At 41.9% G+C, this 26,050-nt stretch overlaps 1 protein-coding gene across 3 annotated transcripts in view; it reads left to right on the forward strand.

Annotated features, from left to right (window-relative positions):
* The window catches only part of MSRB3 (methionine sulfoxide reductase B3), a 96,494-nt gene that overhangs the window by 23,087 nt on the left and 47,357 nt on the right, over positions 1-26,050 (forward strand). For 2 of the 3 annotated variants that reach the window (XM_076332320.1, XM_076332337.1), the window contains exons 2-4: positions 5,570-5,696; positions 19,328-19,436; positions 21,263-21,340. In XM_076332320.1, coding sequence (XP_076188435.1) covers positions 5,570-5,696; positions 19,328-19,436; positions 21,263-21,340 — 314 coding nt within the window. The remainder of the gene's footprint in view (positions 1-5,569; positions 5,697-19,327; positions 19,437-21,262; positions 21,341-26,050) is intronic. The other variant, XM_076332328.1, reaches the window with a different exon arrangement.

The raw sequence follows: 26,050 nt of genomic DNA on the forward strand, positions 1-26,050 counted from the left end.
AAGTAACAAGTGATAGGATGAGAGGAAATGGCCTCAAGTTGCGCCAGGGGAGGTTTAGATTGGATGTGAGGAAAAATTTCTTTACTGAAAGAGTGGTTAAACGTTGGAACAGGCTGCCCAGGGAAGTGGTTGAGTCACCATCCCTGGAGGTATTTAAAAGGCGTTTAGATGAGGCGCTTAGGGACATGGTTTAGTGGGCATGGTGGTGTTGGGTCAACGGTTGGACTCAATGATCTTAGAGGTTTTTTCCAACCTTAATGATTCTATGATTCCATGAAATGAGTCCCGTTGTCTGACTCAGTTCTTTCTGGGGTGCCATGTCACCATAGGACTTGCTTTTCAAGGCCCAGGATAGTGTTCCAGGCAGTGGCATGGGACACGGGATATGTTTCCAGCCATGCGGTGGTTGCCTCCACCATTGTAAACCCATGGCGCTTGCCTTGGTGGATTTGTGGGACTGTGATATAATCAATCTGCCAGGCCTCCCCATATTTATATTTCAGCCATCGTCCTCCATACCAGAGAGGCTTTAACCGCTTGGCTTGCTTGATCGCAGCACATGTTTCACAGTCGTGGATAACCTGTGCAATAGTGCCCATGGTCAAGTCCACCCCTTGATCACGAGCCCATCTGTATGTTGCATCTCTTCCTTGATGGCCTGAGGTGCCATGGGCCCACCGAGCTATAAATAATTTACTGATGGGGTTTCCTATTCAAGCCCATTGTGTGATCAGTGTGACCCACTTACTCCATGTAGCATCAGTTGCATGATGTGTACAGGGGACCTGCCCTTTGAACATCCAGCCCAGCACCAGCAGTCAGGGTGCCAGGAGGAGCTGTGCTTCAGTACCAACCACTTCCGAAGCGGCTTGAACCCCTTCATATGCTGCCAATATCTCTTTTTCATTTGGAGTGTAGTGGGCCTCGGATCCTCTGTATCCCCAACTCCAAAACTCTAGGGGTCAAGCTCGACTCTCCCCTGGTGCTTTCTGCCAGAAGCTCCAGGTAGGGCCATTCTCCCCGGCTGTGGTGTAGAGCACATTTTTTACATCTTGTCCTGCCCGGACTGGCCCAAGGGCTACTGCATGAACTACCTCCTGTTTAATTTGTTCAAAGGCTTGTGGTTGCTTAGGGCCCCATTTGAAATCGTTCTTCTGGGTCACTTGATAGAGAGGGCTTACAATCAGACTGTAATTTGGAATATGCATTCTCCAAAAACCCAGAATGCCTAAGAAAGCTTGTGTTTCCTTTTTACTAGTTGGTGGAGGCATGGCTGTTACTTTGTTGATCACATCCATTGGGATCTGACGATGTCCATCTTGCCATTTTATTCCTAAAAACTGGATCTCCTGTGCAGGTCCCTTGACCTTACTTTGTTTTATGGCAAAACTGGCTTTCAGCAGGATTTGGACTATTTTCTTCCCTTTCTCAAAAACTTCTCCTGCTGTGTCGCCCCATATGATGATGTCATCAATGTATTGCAGGTGTTCCGGAGCTTCATCCTGTTCCGGTGCAGTCTGGATCAGTCCATGGCAAATGGTGGGGCTGTGTTTCCACCCTTGGAGCAGTCGGTTCCAGGTGTACTGGATGCCCCTCCAAGTGAAAGCAAACTGTGGCCTGCACTCTGCTGCCAAAGAGATTGAGAAAAACTCATTAGTGATATCAATTGTGGCATACCACTTGGCTGCCTTTGACTCCAGTTCATATTGAAGTTTGAGCATGTCTGGCACGGCAGCACTCAGCGGTGGCATGACTTCATTCACAGGTCACGATAGTCTACTGTTAGCCTCTATTCTCCATTAGACTTTTGCACTGGCCATATGGGACTGTTAAAGGGTGTGTGAGTCTTGCTGATCACTCCTTGGCTCTCCAGTCGACGAATCAGCTTATGGATGGGAATCAGGGCGTCTCAGTTGGTGTGATATTGCCGCCAGTGCATCATTGTGGTAGCCATTGGCACCTGTTGTTCATCGCCCCTCAGCAACCCCACAACAGAAGGGTCCTCCAAGAGACCGGGCAGGGTGGACAGCTGTTTAATTTCCTCCATCTCCAAGGCAGCTATACCAAAAGCCCACCGGTACCCTTTTGGGTCCTTGAAATACCCTCTCCTGAGGTAGTCTATGCCAAGGATGCACGGAGCCTCTGGGCCAGTCACAATGGGGTGCTTCTGCCACTCATTCCCAGTTAGGCTCACTTCAGCCTCCAATACAGTTAGCTGTTGGGATCCCCCTGTCACTCCAGAAATAAAGATGGGTTCTGCCCCTTTATAGCTTGGTGGCGTTAGGGTACACTGTGCACTGGTGTCCACTAGAGCCTTATACTCCTGTGGGTCTGATGTGCCAGGCCACCGAATCCACACAGTCCAATAAACCCAGTTGGCCGTTTCCTCCGCCTGGCTGGAGGCAGGGGCCCTCTAGTCCTGGTCATAGTATTTGTTTCTCATTTCCTGTAAATACGAGTCAGAAGTCTTTTCATTAAGATCAGAAGTAAGATCGGCCCTTCTACTCTGTCTGGGGAACTGCCCGCTGGAAACTGGAGCAGCAATTTTTCTGGAAAAAAACCCTTTTGTGATTGTTTTTCCTTGCAACTCACATACCTGTCCCTCTAGGGTCGACATAGATTTTCCATCCCACTTCCTCATGTCCTCTCCATGGTCACGTTAGTAAAACCACAGGGTGGCCCGTGGTGTGTATCCACTATATCCTTTCTTGAGCAGAGGGACGCTGACTCCTAATGGCTGAGATACTGGTCCGTACAGGTGGGGAGTAGGACCTATCCTCTTTGAGTTGCTGGACCTTCAGGGACAGTTTCTCCACAGCCGAGACGAGGGAGGAAGAGAGACTTTCTTCGTGTTGCCGGAGCTGGCCAGCCAATTCATCCACCTTTTGTTCCTCTCCATCTTCCCAGGTCATCACTGCCAATGAGTTGGCATATGACGATGGTGAGCTCCTTACAAACTTCCGCCACATGGGTCGTGTGCACTTGACTTCATCGGGATCTTTGGATAGCTGCTCGTTGTCCAGGTCATCATAAATCACCTCCAGCACGGCTAATCCCCTCAGGTACTGGACACCTCTCTCCATGGTGGTCCACTTGCCTGGGTGACATATGACATCGAAGGAATACCTTTCCTTCATGCCTGACAGGAGTCGCCTCCAGAGGCTGAGGGCTTGTGTCCCTTTTCCAATTGCTTTGTCAATGCCCCCTTCCCTGGAAAGGGATTCCAGCTGGTTGGCTTCCCTACCCTCTTAATTCCAGACTGCTGGCCCCGTTATCCCAGCATTGGAGCAGCCAGGTGACAACGTGCTCGCCTGGATGACGGCTGAAATCTTTTCACATTATCTCGCAGCTCACTCAGGGATGGGGATCATGTGGTTACTGCCTCGTTTATGAGTTCTTCCTCTTCCTCCTCCTGTTCTCGTGATGGCCCTGGTTCATCTTCATCCCTTACTAAACGAGTTGATTTTCTTGTGTATTTCTTCTTGTGTATAGGGGTGACTGATACTGGCACGGGTTGGTTCTCTGGTTCAGCTGCAGTGCCTTTTGCCGGGGTTTGAGTAGCTGCGGTGCCTGTCACGGGGGTTGGAGTAGCCACAGTGCCTGTTGCTGGGGTTTGAGTAGCCACAGTGCCTGTCGTAGGGGTTTGGGTAACAGCAGTGCCTGTCACTGGGGTTTGAGTAGCCACAGTGCCTGTCGTAGGGGTTTGGGTAACTGCAGTGCGTGTTGCCGGGGTTTGAGTAGCCACGGTGCCTGTCGTGGGGGTTGATCTCAGGATGGTATTGTTAAATAATTGTTTAACCTTAAACAAGACCTGAACCACATCAGGAGACATAGCAATAGGAACATGCTGGTTTGAACATCCCAAGGATATTCAAAATTCTCAAGAGCTGTCGTATCCAGCCTGAAGGAGAAGGGGAAGGTGAAGGAGTAGGGGAAAATGGCCTCCCCTGTCTCCCCCATAGATTGGTTCCCTGAGAAGAAAAGGTAAAAGGTGTAATTATTAATAGTTTCCGAAAGGTGGCTCCTGAGGTACAGAGATGACAGCAATGTTGAGTACAAATACAAAAGTAAAAATACAAAAATTAGTCTCACAACCAATAATTTTATCATATCATAAACCAGTAGCGTTACACAGTGCAGCAAAATGATATCCTTGATCCAGCTCCCAGAGGTGACAGACAGCACAACAGGGACCATGTACAGCAAGCAAGGTGTTACATAACACAACTTTGAGAGCAAGCACGGCAACTTTGAGGGTAAAGTAATCAACATTGTGACCAGCAACTATTAAACCAATATGATGAATGCTTGTAACAAATTTGCCTTAACACACTCTGGTCAGATCTGTCGTTATTTCAACCCTTCGTGTCCCACGTTGGGCGCCAAAAGGACTGCTGTGGTTTAACCTGGCAGGCAGCTAAACACCACACAGCCATTCGCTCACTCCCCGCCCCCCTCCAGTGGGATGGGGGAGAGAATCGGGGGAAAAAAAAGTAAAATTCATGGGTTGAGATAAAGGTAGTTTAATAGGACAGAAAAGGAGGGGAAAATAATAATAATAATAATGATGATGATGATGATGATGATGATGATGATGATGAAAGAATATACAAAATAAGTGATGCACAATGCAATTGCTCACCACCTGCCGACTGATGCCCAGCCAGTTCCCAAGCAGCGGTCACCGCCGCCCCCGGCCAACTCCCCCCACTTTATATACTGAGCATAATGTCACATGGTATGGAATATCCCTCTGGCCGGTTTGGGTCAGCTGTCCTGGCTGTGCCCCCTCCCAGCTTCTCGCTGGCAGGGCATGAGAAGCTGAAAAGTCCTTGACTAGTGTAAGCACTACTTAGCAACGACTAAAATATCAGTGTGTTATCAACATTATCCTCATACTAAATCCCAAACACAGCACTGTACCAGCTGCTAGGAAGAAAATTAACTCTATCCCAGCTGAAACCAGGGCACGTAGTTTTAAGATATCTGGCAAGTTTATTACAATGAAATGTCATGTTTCTCAAACAAGTCATCAAAAGAACAATTTTTAGCAATGATTGGTTTGCAGCATTCACCATTCAGAAATGTTGCGGAGTGTGATTTCGTTTTAAATAAAATAAATAGAAAAGCCTGCACGTTTGATTTGCCCGGCATTCCTGGGTGTTCAAAGCAGGATTCCTGCTATCTAGCTGAGGTCCTGAGGTTTATCCCTTAGTACCTCTGCATTTAAGTACCTCCATGTAGGTTGCTACCCCGAGTTGCTCCAAGTTAGGTATCTAAAGCAGCTGTTGTGAATGCCTCCTATAAAAATGCCCCCTCCCTCTCACTTGGTAGCATAGAAAGTTGCTTCACTGAACACTATGTAATATATATCAAAATATTAGGGGTGTGTGTGTCAGAAATGGGCTAAACATACTAAGAAAAGTGCATTTAGAATTGTACTCCCATGTGATGGTCTCATAAAATTGTAAGCATTGTTTTTTCTGTGAATGTATCTTAACATTTTTGATGTTTTAATTTGTTCTCATCTTTTTTTTTTCTTTTTTTTTTCTTTTTCTTCCCTACTCAGCTCTTGCCCCTGTTCTTTGCCTCTGGTTTTGTTGGTGAGGATATCACAGTGATGTCTGCATTCAACCTGCTGCATTTGGTGACAAAGAGCCAGCCAGTGGCCCTGCGAGCCTGTGGGCTTCCCTCAGGTTGAATGGGTGCTGCTTGTTGTGTCATGCATAATGAAGGCCCTTTTAGGAATGGGTGTCTCTGCTGCAGGAAACAATGCGCTATGGGTTGCTCTGGTTTGTTTAAATTTTCCTTTGAACCTGAAGTTTGTTTGCTTTTTTTTTTGTAAAAGTCAGTGGCTTGAGTGAGGGTTTTCATATACGACATTTTAGGATGCTTGGAAATGCTGTCTGACTTCCTTGTCCAACATATTCTCTCTTAAATTTTATATTGTTTTCCTCATTCTTGGAAAAAACAGTGGAATTAAACTGAAAAGAATTTATTAAATGCCACTTAAAATTTTTTAAAACAGATGCATAAAAGAACTTAGCATATCGATTGCTATTAAATCATAGGACTTAAAATATTTTCCAAAATCTTTAGCAGTTTACTATCGTTACACTCCATGTGTCCCTTTGTACATTTTTATTATAAATCAAGTATGTTGCACTGAAAATCATGTACAAAAAGCATGCAAAATTTAAAACTTAATTATTTCATTCCTCTGACAGCATTTTCTTTAGTTACATGACACTTCTCTAAATAAATAAATGGAAACATGCAATTTAATGCCCAGATGCAGCTGCACTTTTCATGTAAGGTCCAGGTTCTGCTATTAGATCTGTGAAGGGGGCCATAAGACCCCATCTCCATGAATTGGTTATATCATGAAAACCTTGAACCTAAGTAAGTAATTTGTGTTTGACTTAAACAGCAACAGTATCTGTAACGTCTACATAATAATGTCAGTGTACATGGTTATGTGGAAGAAAATAAGAGCTCCACTGAGCTAATTTTGCATGTTACTAGGAATTTTCTTGACACCCAAATAAAAAAGATACAATCCTGGCTGATCAGTATTTGAAGCATCAAAAAAGACCCAGCTTGGGTGTTTGTACTACACTCACAACTGGTTCATAAGGGTGCAAAATGTTACGAGCACTTTTTCCCAGAGCTGGACTTAAAAAGCATACGGAGATGATGTTCTAAAGATTTTTTTCAGTGATAAGACATCAGTTTTCAAGCTGATGGATTTTTCTAAAGCTGATTACACTTTATTTGAACTAAATCTGAGTCCAATTTTTGCGGCATTTGTGTTCTGTTTCCCCCCACATGTGCACAAAACTCCCATTAACCTACATAGGAGCTGCAAACACATATTGAGGAAGAGAGAGAATAGCCCACATTGTGTCAGCCTGACCTTGGTTTCCTGTTATATTTGCTGCTGAGCCAAATTTAAAATCCTAAAAATATAGGGTAAGCAAATTTCCGTAGCCCTTATTATGCACCTTTTGATGTGTGCTCATATTGCTGGTGTCTACCTTAAAATGGGGGCACTCAGTCTTCCGGGCATTTTGCTCCTGCTCTGAAAAGGAGATCTCAAAGTTGGTCAGCTAGAAACACAGCCCCTGGGAGGTTTTGCTATTGTGTACCTGTTTGCAAAGCATTATGTTAGCTATTGTGTCAAATCGTTTTTCTGGCATAATTCTGTAGTCACATTTTGGAATAAAATGCTCATAACACTACTGTTTATTCCTGTCCCTTTGATCCATAACTGTGCAAACATTAATAGATTTGAGTTCCACTGACTGGCTACTTTATAGATTTATATATAGATATTTATAGATGATAAACACAAATTCATCTGCTAACAGTGGAATAATATACAATCACATATCTCACATATTTTAAGAGTAATATAAATTCCCCAGATGCTTATAAATTAACGTAAGCTTGCTTTGCCTTTGGTTTGGCTTTTGTGTGTGGTGTATTAAGGGGGTTGTAAAGTAAATGGTATAGCATGTATCAAATTAAAAATGGGAAGGAGATCTAGAGCCAATGTCTACTTAAATGCCACAATGCACTGTGACTTTAACTTTTGAATGCACAGAAAACGCCCTGAGTTCTCATGACTTTTTTATGACATAACACTTTGGGTTAGTACTTTTCCCACCACCCAGTTCTGTGCGAATTGCAGCCCTGTAACCTTACCACCATGCTATGTGCCCACCGAGTCTGGAATGGTGTGGAGTTTGGTCTTCTTCTGGTTGAATGGCAAATTCCATACGGAAGGAGATTTTCTAACCTTCTGGAACCCCTGCCCGCTCAGCGTAAGGGAGCAAAGTGCCGGCAGAGCTGTAAATTGGGCTTCCGAACGCAGTTTTAAACTCCATGCAGTTAAATATTTGCAGGACAAGGACTTGAATTGAAAGTATCATTTCAATTTCTGTGCTTGGAATGGTACCTCTGTCCTTCATGTAAGGAAGAAAGTAATACAAAGTAATGTTTACTTTATATTTAGTCATAGTTGTAGATCAGAAGCAAGTGAAAATTTTTTTTTTCTTTCAAAAAGTTAAATGAATGAAATAACACTAAGAAGTATCTTAGGACAGGGGTGACCTTCTGTCTCTTCTTTGAAACACTATTTTGTAAGCATGTGTGAGTTATGCTGGATTATTCGTAAACTGAATTAACAGTTGTGCTAGTGACCTGTTTTCACTTGCTCTTTTTCTATTTGTATATTAGCACCTGGAGTGTGGATCTATTCTTCCAAATTGTATTTTAAAAATATTTTTTGTCTGAAGTTAGGACTAAACGTTTCAATGTGTGCAAACCTAGTGCACAGTTTGCCCGTAACGTTTTTTACAGCCGACATGGTAAAGTCGGAGTATAAGCAGGCACTCCCAGTAGATGGCACTAAGCATATGCTGTTTTGCACACCTAGCACTATATGAAAAGCTTCCCATTTTAGGAGTCATTCATACATAAAGTACGCCCTGAGATCTTACGAACATTTACAAGTATTTTAAGAAAAGCATGAGCATTGGGAAAAATCACATCAGTCTGTGCTCGTACACAAACTCCATTCACATTGGTTCAAGGTTTCTTCATTTCCACTAAGGATTACAGCTCCGTTGTGTCTGTCATGTGATGTAGAAGTGTCGCTCCTTGAGCCTGCTTTATTAGGGTTGAATGCTCTAAATTTCTTTGGAAATGTAGGATATACTCAGCACCTGCCAGGATTTAGTTCACAGAAATTACATCTTTAAAAATCCCCCCAAAACCACAACACCCCCCCCCCCAAAAAACTTTTAATGTAAGAACTACTTCAGCTGCTTTAGTGCATACTAGCAAGTAACTGATACAAATAATGATTACGCAGATTCCATGTACGTATGTTTTCTGTAGCAGACCACCAAGCTATAAAGTAAAAAGATAGCTTGTTTTGCTTTGCTGTGTCTTTTGATTATTATGGGTTCTCATTTCTTAAAAAAATCCTTTATTTCTTTAACACTTTGAATGTTGTGCTGCTTACACCACATTTTTTGCATGAGATAATTTGGCTTTTCCTCTCCTGTAGATCAGAGAAAATTATGCTGCTTGTAAAATTAAGTAAAAGTAATGATGAAGAAATTACAGGGGTAGACTTAGTATTTTTTTTCTGTATGAAATAATAAAGTCCTAGATAATATTAAATTGTTGTGAAGTGTTTAATTATTAAAATAACTGCTAGCAGGAAACCATATTTTTCTAGGATTAGATTAAACTACAATACATCTGTATGAAGATGGTGCTGGGCATATGGTGTAAGTCTTTATTAAGTAAATGTCTGTAGTATAGTTTTATTAAACTTGTTTTATTAAATCTTTGTCAATTCCAAGTTTCAGTATAATGGCTTTTCATAAAATTGAATAGTTAGCCAACAAAAAATTACTGAGTCTCAAAATTGGATTTTTAGTAGTAATCTGTTAACATAAAGGATTACTTTCAGGAGCAGATCTTGCAAACAGTTACATACATGAGTTATTTGTATGCATTTGTCCCTCTGAACTCTCAAACTGCTCATGTCAGTGAAATTATCTGTGTGCACAGTGTTTGCCAGATCTGGCTTTAACAATGAAAAGTCTAGGAAAGACCTTAGTCTTGTGTGTCAAAGTACGGTAGCTGTTACCAAACTTTGTGTGACTTAAGTATGTCTAAACATTTCATGTTGTATGTTTCTATGTTCAGAGATACAATTTCTGTAATGTATGTTATAACTTTCCCATAGCTTTCCGTAATGTGTATCACCAAAGATGTACTATTACAGATGTCTCTTCACATGGTCTGAAAGAAAATAAAAGTAAGACTGATACGTTGTATAGCAACACCTGCCCGTATGGCTATGGTTAACTGCCTGTCAATGTTTTCATTATAAATCCCTATTTTCTGGGGTTTATATCTTGAACGTAAAAATTTGCTCCGGGTTTAATTATGTCATACAAGGTCTCAGCTGGATGTACTTGTTCCTCAGAACTGGTTGGGGGGCAAAAATTAAAACTCATTTCTTATGAAGCTAAATTTAAAAAAAAAACCCCAAATATCAGTTTGGAACAAAAATAGATTTTTGAACTTAAAATACAGTCTTACAAATTACCTAGTTCACTACCTCCCAGCAGTTATGAGGAATTTGATAAATGCTTGAAAAGAGTCTTGAAAACAAGCATTATGTGAGCACAATAGTAAATAGCATGTGAAGCTGTTCATGTGTCATTATTATATAAATCTCTGTGTGTATGTCTGCCTCCTAGTCATATGATAGTAGAATGCTGCATTATCATAATAGAGCATAACATTATCATATTTTTGGAATGGCTTGAAAATGGGTTTTAAAAATCACCTTTGTGTAGCTGTCTTAATAGGAGTACATTCAATATTGTGTTTGCTTAAAAATTATTCTGTATTGACAAATGTTTATTTTGTGCAATAGTATTCAGTCTAGAATATCTTATTTGATACAGTTTAGAATGAAATTTATTTGTAGATATCTCATTGGGAGTAATACTGTTATTGTGCCTGATGCTTGCAAAACTTGGGATCATAAAGAAGACCAGAAACCCTTTGTTAATGTACCGGTTTTGTTTGCACCCTAGGGTTTGTACCTTATTTTGTCCCCCTTTTTAACTCCTCGTTCTGGCAGAGTTTTGCACTCTCCCTCATCTCCTTGATAAACAGACGGCGCTTGTCCCTGCCTCGTCTGGGTGGAGGCTCTGCAGTCACTCTGTGGCACTGAGTAGCACAGGGATGATGAGAAGTTTCTTGTGCTCCCAGCACCATGCACAGAGCCAGTTTCTTAATGTGTTCCCTGATGGATCTCTTAAGGTCATTTGCTTTCCCTTCCTACTCCCATAAAGGACCCACCACAAGCCATTTCTACCTTTCTTGCAGGAATGTTTTAATTCTGGGAGCTCATAAATTTCCTGCGTTCCATTCCTGTGCCCTCTGCAGCTCAGGCTTACTGCGTTTTCTGCTGAAAGTTGGGTATGGAAAAGATGAAGTTTCAGCACTAACTGTGTTTCTGTGTTTTAAAGTCTCCCATAGAAAGCTACTTTTTTAGTTACTGGACTGTCTGTTCATAGCAGGTCTGAGAAGTCCTTTAAGGACTGCTTTCACTTTCTCCCCTTTAATTAAAAGCAACCCCTGGCTTTATCCTTTCTCTGAGGAGTACATGATGAAGGTTGCAGAGAAGAATGTGATGTAAAGGAGAGATGACAGCACACAAAAAGGAAGGGGATTTTATATATCGCTAAGCTGAGGGAGGGCAAGCAAGAAAAGGTGCAAGATGGGAATGTGAACCCTAAAGTCAGTAAGAGTATGCTGGGAAGTGAAGGAGGACATGATCCAGGGGGTCACTTAGGGGATGTGTGAGCTTGGAATTTGATGGTACATTGAATGGGTCTAGAGTGTGGACTGGGAGACAGGCACCAGAGACACGAACACTACCGTAACTTAGCTGTTATGTTAACCACAGGTTGCTACAGATCATGATTTGGGGGGAAATCAGTAGAGAGAAATTGTGCCCCAGAGGTGGCTAAGAAGCAGAAAATGCTTGTTCTTAGTTACAAGCTAAACGTGTATCTCATCTCGTGATTTCCTTCAAAAGAAGCTGTGTTGGGAAGGGGCTTGTGGCTGGGGTATGAAGGTGCCCCCTGCTCCACCTGGAGGAGGGGTTCTCGTGGGATGGTAGCTGCTGGCAGCCCAGGTTTCAGTGCTGGTAGCTTTGTGCACCACAGGTAAGAATTCCCTGCTCAATGCTCTGGCCCATGTCAAGGAGTCCCAAGGAGAGCAGAGCAGGGAAGGGCTCAACCGAGTCCTCTTAAAGCCCTTTTATAGGGCTTGACCCCATCTTCCTGACCCATAAAGCATGACTGAATTTTACAGAAACATAGGGAAGTCTGGAAGGCTCACTAGGGAAAGAAGTTGGCAGTTACTAACCTTTTTGGCTGTTTCTCTACCTTTAGTCCTGAAGCAGGTTGAGAGAGGAGGGGGCTACAGTGTTTTCTGTGGTGGCCGTAGCAGAGCAACAGCTGGAGCACAGCGTGTTCCAGCTGTTCCTGTCCTTATGCTGGGTATGTCCCTCAGTGCTTGGGGATGGGGGATGAAAGGCCATGGAGCAGGCTGTGTCTGCTTGCGTCTTTGCTAAAGGGGTTCCTGCACAGTTGGAGACAGACCAAGTTTTGCAGGGGCTTAGATCTGGGCTATTGTAGGGAATTGGAGGAGAAGAAAGACCTCCCCCCACCCCGCTCCTTTCCTCCACCCCCATCCCAAGTATAGATTGCGGCACCTTGATTCTTGAAACGCAGTGCTCATTTCACAGGCCACACATCACTATTGTGGAGGAAGCAGCAGGAGGATTTAGCAACAGCCTGAAAGCCACAATAAGCTACACACCACTGCGGTAACCGCTGGCAAATGCTGACTTTTTAATTGTTTCCGCTGCAGGGTTAAACCTTTATTAAAGCCGTGTGAATAAACTTATTTTAATGGCTTACTGAAATATTTTAAATGCAAAAGGTAGCATAAAGCACTCTTATTAAATTCAGCTTAATTCTGCTGTTAATAAAATGCCTTTCCATATGTTGTGCACCCTTTTATTGATTCTGACAGGAATCTACTGACCAGATACAGTGCTCAGTGTCTCTGCCTTTCTTGTTTTTAATTCAAACAAATGTAGTGCCTGTGAAAGGTGCTAGGATCATATCAGCAAAACAAAAGTCTCTTTATCTGTTAGGGGAGAGAGGAAGAGAAATCCATCACTATAAATGTTCCCTCCTCTGCTGCTCTACCAATAGATCTCGATCTTGTCTTGCCTGGTTTGCATCCAAGAGTAAGGCAAATAGGTCAGCTGCCCCATGCACTCTGTCTTTGGCCATCTCAGCAGAAAGGGTAACAGAAGTGGCACTTTATAACGTAATGAGCTTTTGCTCCACTTAACTGAAGGTGCTTCTATTCACCAACCTCTGCGGAGCAGGCGCATGCTCCCATCGCTATAGTACCGGTGAAGATGACAGCTTGAAGAGCCCCAGGGGAAGCTGCCTTCGCCTCCACCGGCCAGCACAGGGTGGTGGTGGAGTCCTCAGTGGTTATAATTTGGACAAGTCGTGAGACCAAGATTGTGGCTGGTAGTGACAGCCACAATTTATTTCATTAACATGAGATAAGGAAGTAAAGTAGACATCCCTGGAGAGGACAAATGGAGCTGCTTTTCTTTCTCCCTTCCCCACTTCACAAAGTGCTTCAATCTTTTGGTACATGTATTTTACATTGGCGGGGAGGGGAGGCAGCTTCAGATTTCTTTTCCAGGGAACGTCTCTTTGGCTTGCGTGGCTACCTCGGCCACGTAACCTGCCACAAAGATGCTTGCAGACCTGAGGAAGCAACAAGGCAGCTTCTGTTCCCATGGATGCTGCCTGTACTGGAACCACCGGGGTTCCAGTACCACTTTCTTTGGAAAGAAAACGAGTACACAGAGGAGGTGCATTAGTTGGGAGTTTGGAGTTGGTTTTTTTTCAGTGCTTGAGAAATTTGTTGTCATAGATGGGAGAGCTCTGATGGTGACTCAGAATATATACATTTATATAAAACACAAGCCATGTAGATGACCAGGTGGAAAAAATAAATGTGACAGGTCCGTTACCTGATTGCATGGGAAGCTTGCCCTTCCCCCTTGTGGCCATGTGATCCTCCTTGGTGTTAAGTAAGTAAATAATTTTTTTTAAAGACAGTTAATTTTGGGGTATTGTTCTTTTAAGATAGAACCTGGCATTTGACCCAAAATTGTAACTGTTGTCCTGGTACCAGGCTTTTGGATTTTCAACGCACAATATAGTGGAAATGGTCTTCGCCCCATTACTCCTAATGCTTGCATGAAACTGCAAATGGTATTTCAACAGCGGGTGGGAGTTAGCTACCTATAGCAAGAAAGCAAAGGAGCCATATCTCAGAAAAGAAATACAGATCTGTTTTTCAATGTGTAAAACATTTGCAGGGTTTTTTTAATGATGAAGTTTGGATTTTATTTAAACTTGACCTCCCAACATTTCAGGGTTCTTTTGCAGCATCTATCCTAGTCAGCAGCATGCCTAGGTAATTTAAAATGGCTCATAATGGGATTACAAAAAGATCTATCATGTCAAATACATGTTTTGTAAAACAGTGTTTTCCAAGTTAAAAGCCAATAGAACTGTTTGCATCAATTTGCATTTTCAAGAGCTGTTCTTTTTTAAACTAGATGAGCAGTTCCTGGCTTGTTTGCAGTGAGAGGATGCTGCGGCATTCTCCCAAGGCTGCAGACTAGGGGCTGCAGAGAACAGACTAAACAGAAGTGAAATAGAGAGTTGTGCATTTGCCTTTTCCTAAGCAGAGAGAGAGGCAAAACTGTAAACAAGAGGCATAAACTGTGTAAATGAAATTTGAAACAATAAAAATGAGAGATTCCACTTTTAATAATACTGAGTATTAGCGATAGCATATGTAAGGGTATTTATTCAAAGAAGTATTTTTTAACCTTGCAGGATTCCTCTTAATGTCAGTTTGAGATAATTTACCATCGATGACTAAGGTATGACCCACTCGTGAGGGGACAGGCTTTGGGAAGCAGAGAGATGTATACTTAGAGCCAAATCCTGTAATCTGATGTACATTTGTAGACCCTTATGTAGTTGTTGGAGCTATGCATATTCCCAAGGGTCTGCCCACACAGGTCACGTTGCAGGATTGGGGCTGGGGTGGTATATGAATAATAAAATGTGCTGGAAGGCCCCTAAAAAACTGCTTGGGTATATTAAAAGAAGTAGTACTGAAAACTGGAAGCCCGATTTATTATATGGCTGTGCTCTGCTGGAACATTTGATCTTGCTGTATTTAATTCAGGAAGTCTTAATGGTATGTGCTCAGTACATGACTGTAATGTCCATTAATGCTAGTGGAACGTAAGCATATGTAGAAAGGGGAAAACGTACGCTGTGTCTTCCACGCAGTTGAAATGTTGAGTTAATTTCAGTGATAGGAAGCAACAAAATGTAAGAGAAAATCGTTAGAATGGTTCAAAAGACTATTTAAAGAAGGAAAGCCATCAGGCAAAATGTCACCGTATTTCAGGGCATGTCAGACACTAATCGCCACCCTCGGGCACGCTGGAGCAGGTGAAGGGCTGAGTGGTGAGGAGTAATGGCCTGCTAACTTGTGTCCATCTGTCTGGACGTACCTCATTGCTAGTTTTCTTGTGATTGCTTATATGGAAGAAAATGGCACACGCGTTATGAACCACAGATTTGAAAAGTTCAATTGAAATTGGAATTTATATGTGAAGTGAGATGCTTAATGTCTTCATTATCAGGTCAACACCCAGAAAATACTTTCTGTTCACTTCATTTGTACAGAGGAGGACTCCAGAGCTGAACTCTGAAATGCCCGTAGTCTGTGGGTGAATAGTAAATGGCAGTGTGCATTGCGTTGCTTTTCAGAAAAGCCATTCCTAAGCAAAGGAACTCCATGAAGGCTCCGACAGGGTTTCTGTTGGTGTTTGTTTCGCCCTCCTCAGCTTTTTTTTTATGTTTATGCATTAAGATTTGTGAGCCTGGCCTTTTCTTCGTGAAGCCTTCCATCCTGCTCCAGGATCTTAACAGCTTTTAGGACTGCTGTAACGGTTGTCAAAAGGCTGAAGGCAGGTGGCCTCAAGTGGAAATGCTGGTGCCTGTTCGTGGAACAGTTGCATGCACACTGCTCTTCTAATGAGCACCGACCCCCACGAAGGCACCGAGGTGCGCCGATTAGAGAGATTTAATTTAGCCTCCGATCCCGCAGTGGAAGGTAAAGGGAATTTTGTCTGCCCTTGTAGGCCGGCGTTCACCACTCCTAACAGTGGGATCTAACTGGAGTTAGGAACATAGCTGTCCTGGGCTATTCTAAAAGTCACTGCTGAGAGCATCACCTCCAAAGAACAAGTGAGATCCAATCCAGAGTCTTAATATAGATCTAATGAATCCAGACTCTCTTATCCTCACAGTGTATTTAATTTAGTCTCACCTTTAATGTAATCACACTGATGTCATGCTGTATGTAAAACTGATGACCTTTTGTCTCTTCTGCCTTGAACTGTATAATTTGCAAATGAACTGTGAGCCTGCCTTTATGCCCGAGTTGCTGAAGAAGTTTGTTGCCTGTATGGGAACCCCTTCCACAGCCCATAGCTGGTCACTTCTTTGGGGAACCAGACTGAGGAAGGTGGTCAGCTTGCACCTTTATTCTCTGCTTTAATAACGAGTTTGATAACAGCTGCATTACTAGTAGCGGCTTCTCTCGTATTGGGCATATATTTGTGTAGCTTTATGTTGTCCCCTCCCACGATACAGAGAGTTGGCTTGAATGTAGCAGACATCTCATATATGCCATAAAGGAACAGTGAAAAAATGGCAGCAGGCACTCTTGTACTGCAAGCTGAGCACTTTTGTCCCTCTTGCATGTTATTTTTTTCCTAACTGAAGGACTGTATTCCTAGGATCTCATCTAGTAATTTTTAGGATTCATTGCATTTTATCGAGGCTTGTAGGCTAGCCCTGTTTCAGATAATGTATCCTTATCCGCTGCAGTCAGGGGTGAGGTACCTCCTTGGCTCTTTGGCAATATGGAAATAGTGCAGTCAATTTCCTGAGCTATTTTTTTGTTGCTAGCAGTTAAATAATAAGTGCAATTAATTGAATAGGGCTGTTCTTGAATGTTGAGGGCTGGACCAAGAGATTTCCTTTATGATTTGTAGTGCAACTATAGCTTTTTGCTGATGTATACTCCATTAAATTACAAACCTTTGTTGGGGTAGGTTGCAGTTTACCCCAGTGCAGTTTGGCAGAATTCCCCTGTAGACATAAATACTTGTCTGTATTGTAAAACATGCAGTTAATTATTAAAAACAATGGGAAAAAAATCTTTTATAACATGCTCCCTACTTCGGATCTGTGTCATGGATCAAGTGGCATATAGAAATTTTCTTGTGCATATAGTGAGCCCATTGATTGAAGAACACTAAATTTCTAAAGTAGATGAAAAATTATTCAAGGAGAGTAAAGAGAGAATACTGACCATTCTTTAAAACATGTGGTATTTCCTCTGACTTTTTCCAAAGTGAAGTTATGTTTGGTTTGCTTTTTTGCAACATCTAAAGAGCAAACAGAATTAAAAAAAAAATAATTGGTAGATATTTTTAGAAGTGAAGAGGTGTTGGTTTGTGAGATTCTTTACTGCTCTCTAGACTACTTTTTAATACTGAAATTATAGATGAAAGACTCTCTCAAAACAGTTTCTTTCTGAGCTGCGTAATGCAACATAATAATACCTATTTATATAATGCATATGCTTCCTTTCCCTGTTAGCTATACTTTGAAAGACTTATTAGTCCTAGCGACCTGCACGTTTGGAGAATAAAAACCTCCAGCATTTGACAACTTTAAATAAGCAACCAAACGTTAAAAAGAACAAACCTCACTTACAGTTAGGAAACAATATTTACATTTAAGGTTGAAAAGCCAGGATGTAGGAAAATTTTGCTAATTTGGAAGGTGACCTTTAAGTGCACCAAAACCAAATAATTTGTAAGCTATGGCACAGGGCACATTCCTGCAAAATTTGTGTGAATACTGCTTTAGTGGTTCTTGAAAGACAAACAAAGAGTCCTGGAATGAAATCTTTATCCCTCTCCCAAATAAGATTGAAGCTAACAAAGGCATACAGCAGCGCTCTTTCAAAGCTTGCCATTAAAACGAAGGCTCTGCAGCACAGCTAATGAGATGGCTCAGAGTGGAAAACAATCTGTTTTTAAGAATGTTTAGATCAAAAGTAATTTCTAATCTATGAAATAAAGTCGCTTTTCAATACCTTTCTTTCACTAGTAAAGCTTTTTATATTTGCACTATTTACTTCAATCAGATGTTTTCAATTTTACTTTTTTCTTCCTGAAAATACTTCCTAGGGTTAGTCGGTAGTGACCAACAGCATTATTCTTTTTCTCTCTCCCCTGTTCACCCACCCCCACACATTAAAAAAATGAGAAAAGAAGAGGGGGAGGAAGAAAGAAACATCTTTTCTTAAATGATTTGCAAGCATCTGTGCTTTAAGCTACTTTTTATGAACACTCCTTAGTAATGACTCAAGGTAAAAAAGCAGAAAAGCATCCAATGTTAGGAAATTGCAATCCAATACCATGTAATTTAAACCTGCCATTGCCTCTCCTGTACTAAATGACATACAGATGGGTAGCTCTGTTCCCTCTACTTTGGGAACACAATTGGTCTTTTTATGAGTGTATATACATTACTAGCAAAAAATATTTTTGTCAGGACTGTTTATTTCTAATTGTACCATATTTTAATTACTGTCATAATTAGAGTGCTTTTTCCTGCCATATTTTGTCAGCTAATTTTTGCAAGCGATTATCAAAGTTATTTGAATATTTGGCAATTTCTGTTACTGCTTTGGGAGTTTTCATTCTCAAAAGCAACCCTACTGTTATTTTTTCTTTCCTGATGTGATGTGAATTTTTGCACTATACAAATGTTTTTTTACAGTAATCCTTATGTACTCCTTGGATTTTCTGTGTGAACTAAGCAAAGCATAAGATGAGATTTTCAAAGGAGGATAATTTCAATAGCAACCCTAATTTTTACAACAAGTTTTTGTTGAACCTTGTACAACTTTGTGCATAAAGAAATTACTCGCTCCTCAGGGCTCCTATTCTAGTGCTTCAACAGTAAAAAAATACAGTGGTTAATGTTACAAAGTAAAAGGATGAGGATGCGACTAGAAGTTAAATCAACCTTATTGGAATTCTAAAGATTTAGAATTGTTTTTCAGCTACTTTAAAGGGTAATGAAATTGTTGGATGTTGTGGCTGAACATCATATGCCCATTACCGTAAGTCTCCAATATAGATGTCTTGTAAAGAATGTTTCAGCTGTAGTTGGTTTTTTTGCAGATTTTTTTTTTAACGGTGGGAAAAATGTTACTTTCTTGTGAATGATTGTGTGCGCAACAGTTTAGTGTATAACACACCGAAGGGCTTTGGCTGTAGCACATTGTCACTGCTCCAGTGGAATCACCTGGCTCTTGAGCAAAATTCTTTTTTAAACTTGGATTTGAAGAAATAATCAGCTGCAGTTCAGCTGAGCCATTCTTCGTGCATTAGGGACCGGTCTGGTCATTGACAAGTGAATGCAGAAGCTATGCTGTGGCCGTCTGCCAAAGCAATTATTCAGGATTTAAGCTAAAAAGGCTCCTTCTCCCATATCCTCTCCCTTTGCAGGGTCATGTAGGGATAAAAAGGACTGTAAGGTGGTCTTTTCCCAGGAGGAGCTGAGGAAGCGGCTGACACCCTTGCAGTACCATGTCACTCAGGAGAAGGGGACTGAAAGGTAAGGCAGGACGAAGGAAACGCAGTCCTCGAAACACAGGCATCTTTCTTTTCTCCCCCTCCTCTTACTGGTGCTTCCTCACCTTCCCCACCAAGTTTTGTTTTGTTGGGTTTTTTTCCCCCCAGGATTTCTGCACTTGTTTACTAACCCCTACAAATTAACACCGCTGCAATGACAAGCATCTGCAGCACGGGGGCCGAGGCCAGGGGTCTTGTGTGACTTTTTCTTTTAATGAACACTGCATGTCTTATAAAGTCACCGGGCTCATGTTTAGAGTCTGTTTTTAGTTTACTACAAAATGTGTGGAAGTAATAGCGGTTTAGGTACACTTTTTTTGGAAGACATCGCAGTAAGCAGAACCACGAGGGAAATGGCCCCGTGCCAGGAGGCTGGAGTTTTGAAGGTGGCCATTGTAAGTATAGACGTTTTGGCTGCAGAAAGAAGGTAGCATAATTTAGTTCTTTTCCACCCCACTCCAATTTCTTTTTGAAGCACATGTGGAGAAGGTATTTATTGGCTCATTTGTGGTTGGAATGTCAAAAATTTTCAATAACTGCCCTCACATGGCTTTAGTCGCTGGAAGCCAGCCCCGAGTCCTGGAGATAAAAAAAAGGGACTCGCTTCCAAGACTGTTTTTAGTGAATAAAGTCTCTCTCTCAGCTGATTCCAGCATGAAGGTAACTTGCCAAGGCCTAGCCATTTTTTGTTGTCTAATTTATACCACTGAGCTTGGCATAAGGCCCTGGCTTTACCTCTGCTCCAAACGTACTAATGATGTAACCGCTTGTTTTCATTCATGACCTGAAAGGGCTCTCCACCGCACGTGGGGTCCCGGTTAATCGGCAGCGCTCTTCCTGACAGCGCGTACCGGTGGCTGAATTTGCTAAGGGGGTTTGGCGGGGACGGTCCCCCTCTCCGCCCCGGCCCCCTTCGTCCTCCCGCAGCCCCGGAGGGGCAGGGGGACGTTGGCCTCTGCCGGGAGGCCTGCCTTCCCCCCCTGCCCTCCTCGCTCTTGTGTACGGGACCAACAAAGTGATTTAATGCACACAAACAATCGGAGATTAGGTCATTCTTAAAAATCCTGTTTATAAAAAAAAATTGGACCTCATAAAAAGGGTGAAAGGATAATAAAAACAAGCTGCCGAGCACATAGGCTTTTTGTTGGGCTAGCGCAGCTGATTCGTATTAGATGAATGACCTCCTAGCCTTTTAGATTGTTAACTTAGAAAAATATTCCCTTAAAGCTGTAATATTGCTTTTCAACTAAAAATATAAGGCGCACACAGCTTGAAATGGTGGACCAATTATTTCATTTTCAGCTACAATGCCTCTGTCGCCCCGGCAGCCTGTCGCGGCCTGACCCAGCACCACGGCTTCCCAGCTCCCGGGCGGCAGGCACCCAAGCGCTTCACACCTCTGCCTTAGCAGCTGAGCCCACCGCCGACACATTTCCTAAAGACAAACCTAGAGAAGCGCGTCAGGTTGAGCTACATGTCAAACAATCCGTGTTTACAAAAACTTACTTTTCACTTGCCAAACAGGGGAAGATTCCAGTTTTTCCCTTGTTGTTGTTGTTGTTGTTCGGTCCTTTGAACTGCGGGACAGTTCACCTCCTCTTGCACGATACACACCTGAGGCACACTAATGAGGACATTCCCCTTTTCCTGTGCCTGCTTTATTTGCTGCCTTTAATAAAAAACAACTGCCAACTTTTAAATTGTGGGGTTTTTCTGTTACATTTTTCTAAATTCTTAGCTAATTTAATAATTTAAAAAACCCAAAATGCCTTTATTTATTTTTAAAATGCAGTGTTGTTGTTTTCCCAGTGCCTTTGAGGGGGAGTACACACATCATAAAGCTCAAGGAATATACAAATGTGTTGTTTGTGGAACTCCTTTATTCAAGTGAGTATGCTAAATATAGTTTTGAGATTTCTGTCTCATAGTTTATGTGCTGTGTTCCTGTGTAATCTTGTGTATATTCCAGTACTTACGTAATTGTATAAGATCATTTAAGTCATTCAAATTGATAAGGGATACAAGAGAAGCAATGTAAATAATAATAATAATGCTGTAGTAAAAATAGTCTTATAGTAAAGATAAAAAATTTTAGTAAATAAATAAGACAGTAAGATAACATTCAGGTAATATAGGTAATTTGACAGGAAAAAAGTAGTAATGCTTTTTTCCCCCCCCCCGTATGCAGCCATGCCAAGTAATTGTAACGCAGTCTTTCACTGCGCTGATAGATACTGAGTTTTGGCTGTTAGCATTACCCACAGGTAGCTTTAAGATCTGGATCCCGAGCGGCGATGCTGCATCCATGCTACAGCATTGTATCTGATAATGGAGAAAAAAGTAGATGCTTTTTTAGAATTCAAGCAGTTAAGAAAACAAAACCCAGGAAAATTGCATTACTTACTGAATTTTCATCCATCCCAATTAGCACACATGGAGAGCTGGTTTAGGAACTGAAGCAAGGATTAAGAAAGAAATAATAACCTTTGTGTCTTGCATGAAAAATCTACTTTTTAGAAGTACTGTGGGAATTACAGCCCTAAATTTGGTGCTAGAAGCAGTGCTGATTGAATTTTCTCAATCACTGCATTGTTCTGCCCAGATTCAGTTGTTGTTTATGTGTTTTTTCTTATTTTTGGTTGCTTGTGTTCATTCTGGTGAAGAATTTCATTTTTTTGCTTGTTTTTTCCCTCATTTGACACTGACTCAGTCCCTGTCACTTGAAGAGTTACCTTTACAGCAGCATGAAGCAGAATGGTCAGGATAGTGCTAATAATAGGGAAAATTGGGTCAGTAATAGGTTACAAGGGAAAATAAAATTGATGTAGCTCCAGAATGACCAGATGTGGCAGTGATAGTTGTTCTCAAGAGACTGTCTGTAAAGATGAAAGAAGCACTTCATCTCTGTTATGTGTGATTCCTCTGTTAGGAGGATTACCCGCAGAAACTTCAGTAATAACGTGAATCTTTTGAGTTGGAAAACTGATCATTACGAACTCAGCCAAGGCAATATTCTCATTTCATGTGTTACTGTGGTGCTTGGCTTGGGGGTACAAAGTGGGGATCTAAAGTCTCCATAACCTGGTTTTCTACTCTGCCATTTAGATGTTCCCCTGCTTACTATAGCTAAATCTTTATGGGGGAAATCCTGGCTCTCTTGAAGTCAATTCAAATTTGGCAAATGAATACAATGGAGCCAGGATTTCACCTTCTTCAAGACTGGCTTCCTTTCTGTCGTCTGCTGGAGAAAGAGTAGGGATTTTTGTAGGGTGAGATTTGGGCAGCAGTAGTTGACATAAACGAATGTGAACTAGTTTCCAGTTGCTTTCACAATCCATATAATATGGGAAGAAACTGCAATATGAGGCTTACCTGTGATCATCTCAAGCGCGCAGTATGCTTTGGCATAGTCTTGACTTTTTTGAGTTAACGAGTTGGATTTCTCTATGTGAAGTGAGCTGTATGGAAATGTCCCTGGTTTCAGCTTTGAGACTCCCCATGGATTTTTGTGGGAGGAGAGAGGGGGAAAGAGGGGGTTTTTTATTTTTAGTAAATCCCAGGCCAGTGGGCACCTGAAAAGAACACCTTGCTGATTGCGTCCCAAGTCTGGACTGGCCTTAGCCCAATCTCCCCAAAGTCTTTGTGTTGCTTTGTGAGCTCTTGCCACCTCTGGTCTACATCAAATTCAGCCAGTTGTTCTGAAGTGGCTGGCAAGGGTGGGAACAAATGTAGAGGCCGATAGGGTCCATCTTCTTCTGTTTACTGACCCCAAAATATCAGTATATAATGTCTTCCTCAACTAGGGAAGATACATTCCTGTATCTTGGTGACTGCTTCAGCCCAGACAGCTAAAAAAGAGAGAAGGAAACATAGATAAGAGAATGCAAAATGTATGCTATTTGCTAAATTTTCCCCACAGAGTATAAATCACCGAAGTATTTTCTTAGGGGTAAGGTGGTAGTACAATACAAAGAAAGTTTACTTAAAATGCAAGTTGTTTTTGTGGTGTTGGTTTTTTTTTTAAGTTCCAGATAGTCATCTGAAACTTGCATTTCCATTTGTTTCTCATTGGGTGTCCATTAATTTTTTTTCTTTGTGTCGTTGTAATCTGTAAATATATATATTTGCACTATGGACCTGACAGTTTAACCGGGAAAGAGACTGGAGCTTCAGCAGTAATATTAACAAACTTCAACTTTTAACATTTCTGATTTACGTTGTTTCATTACCATGTGACACATGAGGTCAGGGAACACATGAATTTTACACTCCAGATGAAAGACCTGGGTTTTGGTACGTCTTTAAAACAGAACTCTCTTTCTATCACAGGAAAGATAAAAGGAACAATTAGGAATTAACATCTCTTCATCTACCTACTTGTACTAGTGTTATGAGAAACCTCCCAAGCTTTATGGAGAACATGCTTTAACTTTTTCCTTAACAACTAAAGGTGCCTCGCACATAAAATCCATAATCATGCCATTGAATCTAATTATTCCATCTCTGAACTTTCACGCCAGACGGTCTCCTACATCCCAGTACAGCTGCCTAAAGAAAGCAATAAATGAGAGAGACAATAAACTAATCTCAAGGACCTCCTTTTTCTGCAAGCCAGCCCTTATGTGGTTTTGTGTTACACTTACTTCAATCTAGCTGCAGGCTTATGCTAAAAGAAGCAGCCCTGCTCCCCCCACCTTTCTCTAGGGTGTTTTTTCATAGCTTCCCCTTCACTGGACCTCACCTGGTGTGGCTGGAGCATGTCTCGATGCAGCACATTGATCTGATAGAAAACTATTCAGCCACAGAAAAAACCCTCATGCTTATCAGCTATACCTGCTCATGTTAATTTTTCATGAGCCATGTTTATCACGGCTGGACAGCCTCTGCAGCAAGGTTGTGTGTTTCTGTATCAGTTCACAGAACGCCACCTACACCACTTGAATCTTCAGTGTTTTCTAAGGGCCAAGTGTATTTGCAAGATTGCACCAACTTTAATTTTTCAAGGCATTTTCTTGTATACTATGCAAAAATACCATTCTGTCCACAGCCATGGCAAGAGGAGGCTAGAACGGACCTGAGTGAAATCCACGACTTGCACTATTGCCCTAGGAGAGGAGCTATTCCATATTTAATAAACCACGGTCATGTCCTTTACCATATGCAGGACTGTGTGAGAAAGGTGTGGTATAGATGGGAACTGGGAAGCCTGGGAGAATGATTTCCTTTTAAAAAAAGAAATATTATTGTTGTTTCAGTTTCCAATTTTTAGGGCCAAGGAATGAATTGCCAAGGCTTCATAAATCACCCACTGCTGCCTTTATTGCTTCCTGGAAGGAATTCTTGGTAATGGTGTTGGCTCTTCCGAACATGCGCTAGGAGAAATAGCAACACCCTTATTCATGTCATGTTTTCATTTGATTTTCATTGAACTGTGTCAGGTCTTCTCAACATCTCTCAGACATCCAAAAGCAAATCATGAGAAAAGCAAAACGTGGCTGGGCAATGTTGCAGTGCCATTAGCATTGTACCACTCTTGTCTTCACAACACAAGGGAGGATTTCAGTCCCCAGGCTAGATCTATACAAGGAATTTCCTTGCCCCAGTGCTGAGTGCTTATTTAACGGTCTTTAAGCTTTCTTAATAGTCTTTATATTCTTGAGCAGGCCAAATGACAATTCAGCACTGGCTATCTGGCTAGGAGAGCCCATATGAAGTAACTGCTGTAGCGTCTCTAATAAGAGCTAATAGAACTGCTTGAGCAACTTCATCCACCCTGACTGACGCTTAATTCTCTCACAAAACTTGTAGTTTTGTGTGTCAAAACCAACAGCTTCTGCTTTATAAAACTTGTTTGGAGTAAGTTAGCTCTTGCCAGTGTAGGAATTGGTCAGCAGGCAGTATTACCAAATAGTTCTCATCCAAACTCAGATTTTTAATAGGTCTTGTGTAGCTCCAAGAAGCTTGAGGATCTTAAAACTTGCAAGAATTTCTGCAGTTTTTTGTCCCCTACAAAAGGCTGGTAGAGTTAAAAATCAGTGAAGTTATCATTGAGCATTGATTTCCTTTTGCTTAATCAGTTTTTGGTTGAAACCAGCCTCTGTTTAGAGTCTGCTGTGTCACTGCTGGATGACAAATTGTTAGGCACTCCTAATCACCTCACCAAAAATGAAGATAGGAGAGTGCTCATCTTCCTTGGAGCTATCGAGGTTTAATCCACCTCTGAGGATGACCATCAATAGGAATGCCGTATTTACTGCAGTCCCTGCAGTAAAGTTGCTTTGTGAATACAGCCCATGGCATCTTCCACATCTGAACATACCTGAATGCTGAAAATGTGCTGAACTGTGTACAGCTTATCACAGCTGTAGCATGGGCCGTCGCTGGAGCTTGACCTGGCGATTACTGATTTCTGTGGTGGTTTGGAACAGGACTTTGTCCTCCTGGTCCTCAAAAGCCCATTGGAGCAAGAACAGTACAGTTCTGCCCTTGGGTGGAGCTGCTGGGCGGCTCTCGGGGAAAGGCTCCTTTCACTGGATGCTTGGCAAGCGTGGCGTAGAGGAGCTGCAGTCATTATAGTAAAAGATTCTGCACTCAATC

Source organism: Aptenodytes patagonicus, chromosome 1 (genome assembly GCF_965638725.1).
Source record: "Aptenodytes patagonicus chromosome 1, bAptPat1.pri.cur, whole genome shotgun sequence".
NCBI classification, from domain to species: Eukaryota; Metazoa; Chordata; class Aves; order Sphenisciformes; family Spheniscidae; genus Aptenodytes; species Aptenodytes patagonicus.